The sequence below is a fragment of the Cucumis melo genome, chromosome 6, assembly GCF_025177605.1.
Source record: "Cucumis melo cultivar AY chromosome 6, USDA_Cmelo_AY_1.0, whole genome shotgun sequence".
Lineage (NCBI taxonomy): Eukaryota > Viridiplantae > Streptophyta > Magnoliopsida > Cucurbitales > Cucurbitaceae > Cucumis > Cucumis melo.
The window spans coordinates 23,240,261-23,243,008 of record NC_066862.1 but is presented as its reverse complement, the minus strand read 5'-3'; the positions used below and the strand labels follow the sequence as shown (position 1 = coordinate 23,243,008).

At 35.4% G+C, this 2,748-nt stretch overlaps 1 protein-coding gene across 1 annotated transcript; it reads right to left on the bottom strand.

The window, feature by feature from the left end:
• Nucleotides 1–243: 243 nt before the first annotated feature.
• Nucleotides 244–2,481, bottom strand: LOC103491753 (UDP-glycosyltransferase 74E2-like). Its single transcript, XM_008451822.3, has 2 exons — nucleotides 1,775–2,481; nucleotides 244–1,229 (listed from the first exon to the last, which is right to left on the bottom strand). Exons 1-2 carry the CDS (start codon nucleotides 2,426–2,428, stop codon nucleotides 495–497), a joined length of 1,389 nt encoding a protein of 462 aa, XP_008450044.1. The 5' UTR covers nucleotides 2,429–2,481; the 3' UTR covers nucleotides 244–494.
• Nucleotides 2,482–2,748: the final 267 nt, after the last annotated feature.

Below are 2,748 nucleotides of genomic sequence, written 5' to 3'. Positions count from 1 at the left end.
ATAATTAATTTACGCAGCAACTAACATGCCGTTGTTTAAGGTGAATAGAGAATTGCAATTCCCAATCACCATCAAATCCCTAAATTTAAAAATTTAAAATAATAATAATTATTATTATTATTATTTAAAAATATATTGACCCTTAAAATATATGCTTAGCTTCCCCACACATATAGATAACAACTCAACTTTACTTTTTTCTAAGACTCCTGTGAATAATTATAGAAAACATTGAGAAGGAGATAATTTGTATAGAGGGAGGAGAAACCTTTATGTGTTTTTCATATATTTTTCGTTATCGATATGTTGCAGTGTGGGAGGAAGCCTATTTGTAGGCAAAGAGAGTGTAAAAGACTCGCGTTCAAAATCTGGGAATAAAAACCAACTCATAACAAATATAGAACAAACAGGGGAAAGAAAGATAAATCTCTTAATGGATGTCTTCTCATGGCCTGTCAAAGTTGTGTCTTCCTGAACAATATTTGAAGCAGCCGTCAAAGTTGTGTCTTCCTGAGAATTTGTTTTACAAAATGATTTATGTTTGTGTTTGAGATTCCACCTTCCTCCATTGTGGCTTTTGCAAGCTCCCTCCATTTGTTCAAATTCTCTCTTATTTCCTTACAATCCTCTCCCTCCATAACTTGATTAATACATATCTCTATCTCTGCCCTTCTACAAAGTCCATCTTCCTCCATTCTCACCCTCTTCCCAATCTTCCACACATCCTCCGCATACTTAGCATTCGTCGGCTGATCCGACCACTGTGGCATCACCACCAATGGTACTCCCAAGCTCAACGCTTCGAGTGTTGAGTTCCAACCACAATGGGTGACGAAACATCCAATCGATTTGTGAGTTAAAACTTGCAATTGAGAGCACCATTTGACTACTAGCCCTTTCTCGGCTATGTCCTCAATGAAATTGTGGGGAAGCTTGTGGAATTCAGATTCTCTAACCACCCACAAGAAGGGTCTGTTGGTGAGTTTTAGACCCCATGCTACTTCTTCCATTAGCTCCTCTTTTGCTTCTGTTAAACTTCCAAATGACACGTAAACGATGGAGCTTTTTTCTTGTGAATCAATCCATTTCATTGTTGAATCTTCATTATTTGGTTCAAACATACTAAGCCCATAGTCTTTGTCTTTTGGTAGCCATCCATTCAAGTAAATGGAGGGAATCATGGGCCCAATACTAATGAAAGGAAGCTGCTTTTTTATCCACCCAGATTCCTACATGCGGAAAAAAAAAAATTCATTAACAAAAACAAAACTGTTGTTCAAATAATAATTGTCATTGAAATTAAGTTTACGAATATGTTTTTTTTTTTTTTTTTTATTTGGGTTATGGATTTTTTTATTTTGTTATCTATTTTTGAGTTGATATCAAATTAAAGTAAGAGACGTGAGTTCAAATTCAACTACAGCTAAGTCATTTCATCCGCACAGTTCAATAGTGAATTTCACTTGTTGGGTTTTATAAAAAAGATCTTCAACTTCCTGAGAGGGAGGGTTGAAATGCTGATATATAATATAAATTTTGTCATATAACTCGTTGACTTAGTACTAGGTAGTTGATTGATGTTTCGAAGAAAAAGAAGTTAATAATTTTTAAACAGTTGTTTTTAGTTTTTTGGGATCCCTCCCATTTAGAATTCAAGTTTATATTCTTTTATTTTATTTAAGAAATAGATAGTTATCATCTGGCAGACATTGATGAAGATGGTGTAGTTTGGGACGATGCACCAAAGTACTTTTGATGGAAAATGAGTATATACCTGTGGTTCCAAAGGATCGAAACTGTTGATGAAGACCCAATCGGCTTCATCCAAAGCAGCAAATTGTTTAGTCATGAACTCGATAGTCGTCACATGTTTGGTCGGATCAGAAAGAAACGTAGAGATATCAGAAGATCGAAGAGCAGGAAACCCATGATCCAAACAAACAAATCTTTCCCCCAATGGAATATCGAGACATCCTTTATAAAGACTATAATAAATAGCATTAACAGCAAAAGATTGAGTGAAAAAGGAAGCAGCAGAAACTCGAAACTGCTTGGCAATATCAAGAATCCAAGGCATCATAGAATCATACACAATGCAAGAAACAGAATGATCACAAGAAGCAAGAAACTCAACAAGATGCAAACGAATGGAAGCTAGGCGTCTTCCCCAAAGGCCCATGGAACTTTCAGGTTCAGTTCCACTGTATGGTAAAAGAGAAACTTGTTGAAGGTTAATCAATGGAAAATTATTATTATTATGGGAAAAAGAGGAAGAATCGGGATTTGCGAAGGTGACGGGGATGGTGACGTGGATGCCTTGATGGGCTAGGTATTTGGCGAATTGTAGGAGTGGATTAAGATGGCCTTGGGTTGGACATGCCACTACTACTACATGACCTTCTCCATGCTGTTTTTCATCCTCTCCCATTTTTAGTCACCCTTTTGAGTAAAATTGATCATCAGATGCCTTATTTATTTTGCTTTCTATTGTCAATGATGCAATGAATTTAAAGATTCTTGGGATACAAGAAATTTGTCAAATGAGCTAAGTGAATGCGTCACACAAGGTTTACATTTCTACTCACTTAAATAGTTCGCCTTTCCGTATATTATATTATCTCATTGCTTTTGGAAAACTGGGCCAATTTAAATACATATATATAATTATCCAATAATTACATCAACGTCGTTAAAATTAGGCTAATAAATGGGATTGTTTAAAAAGTATATCAAACTCGCAAAATATTT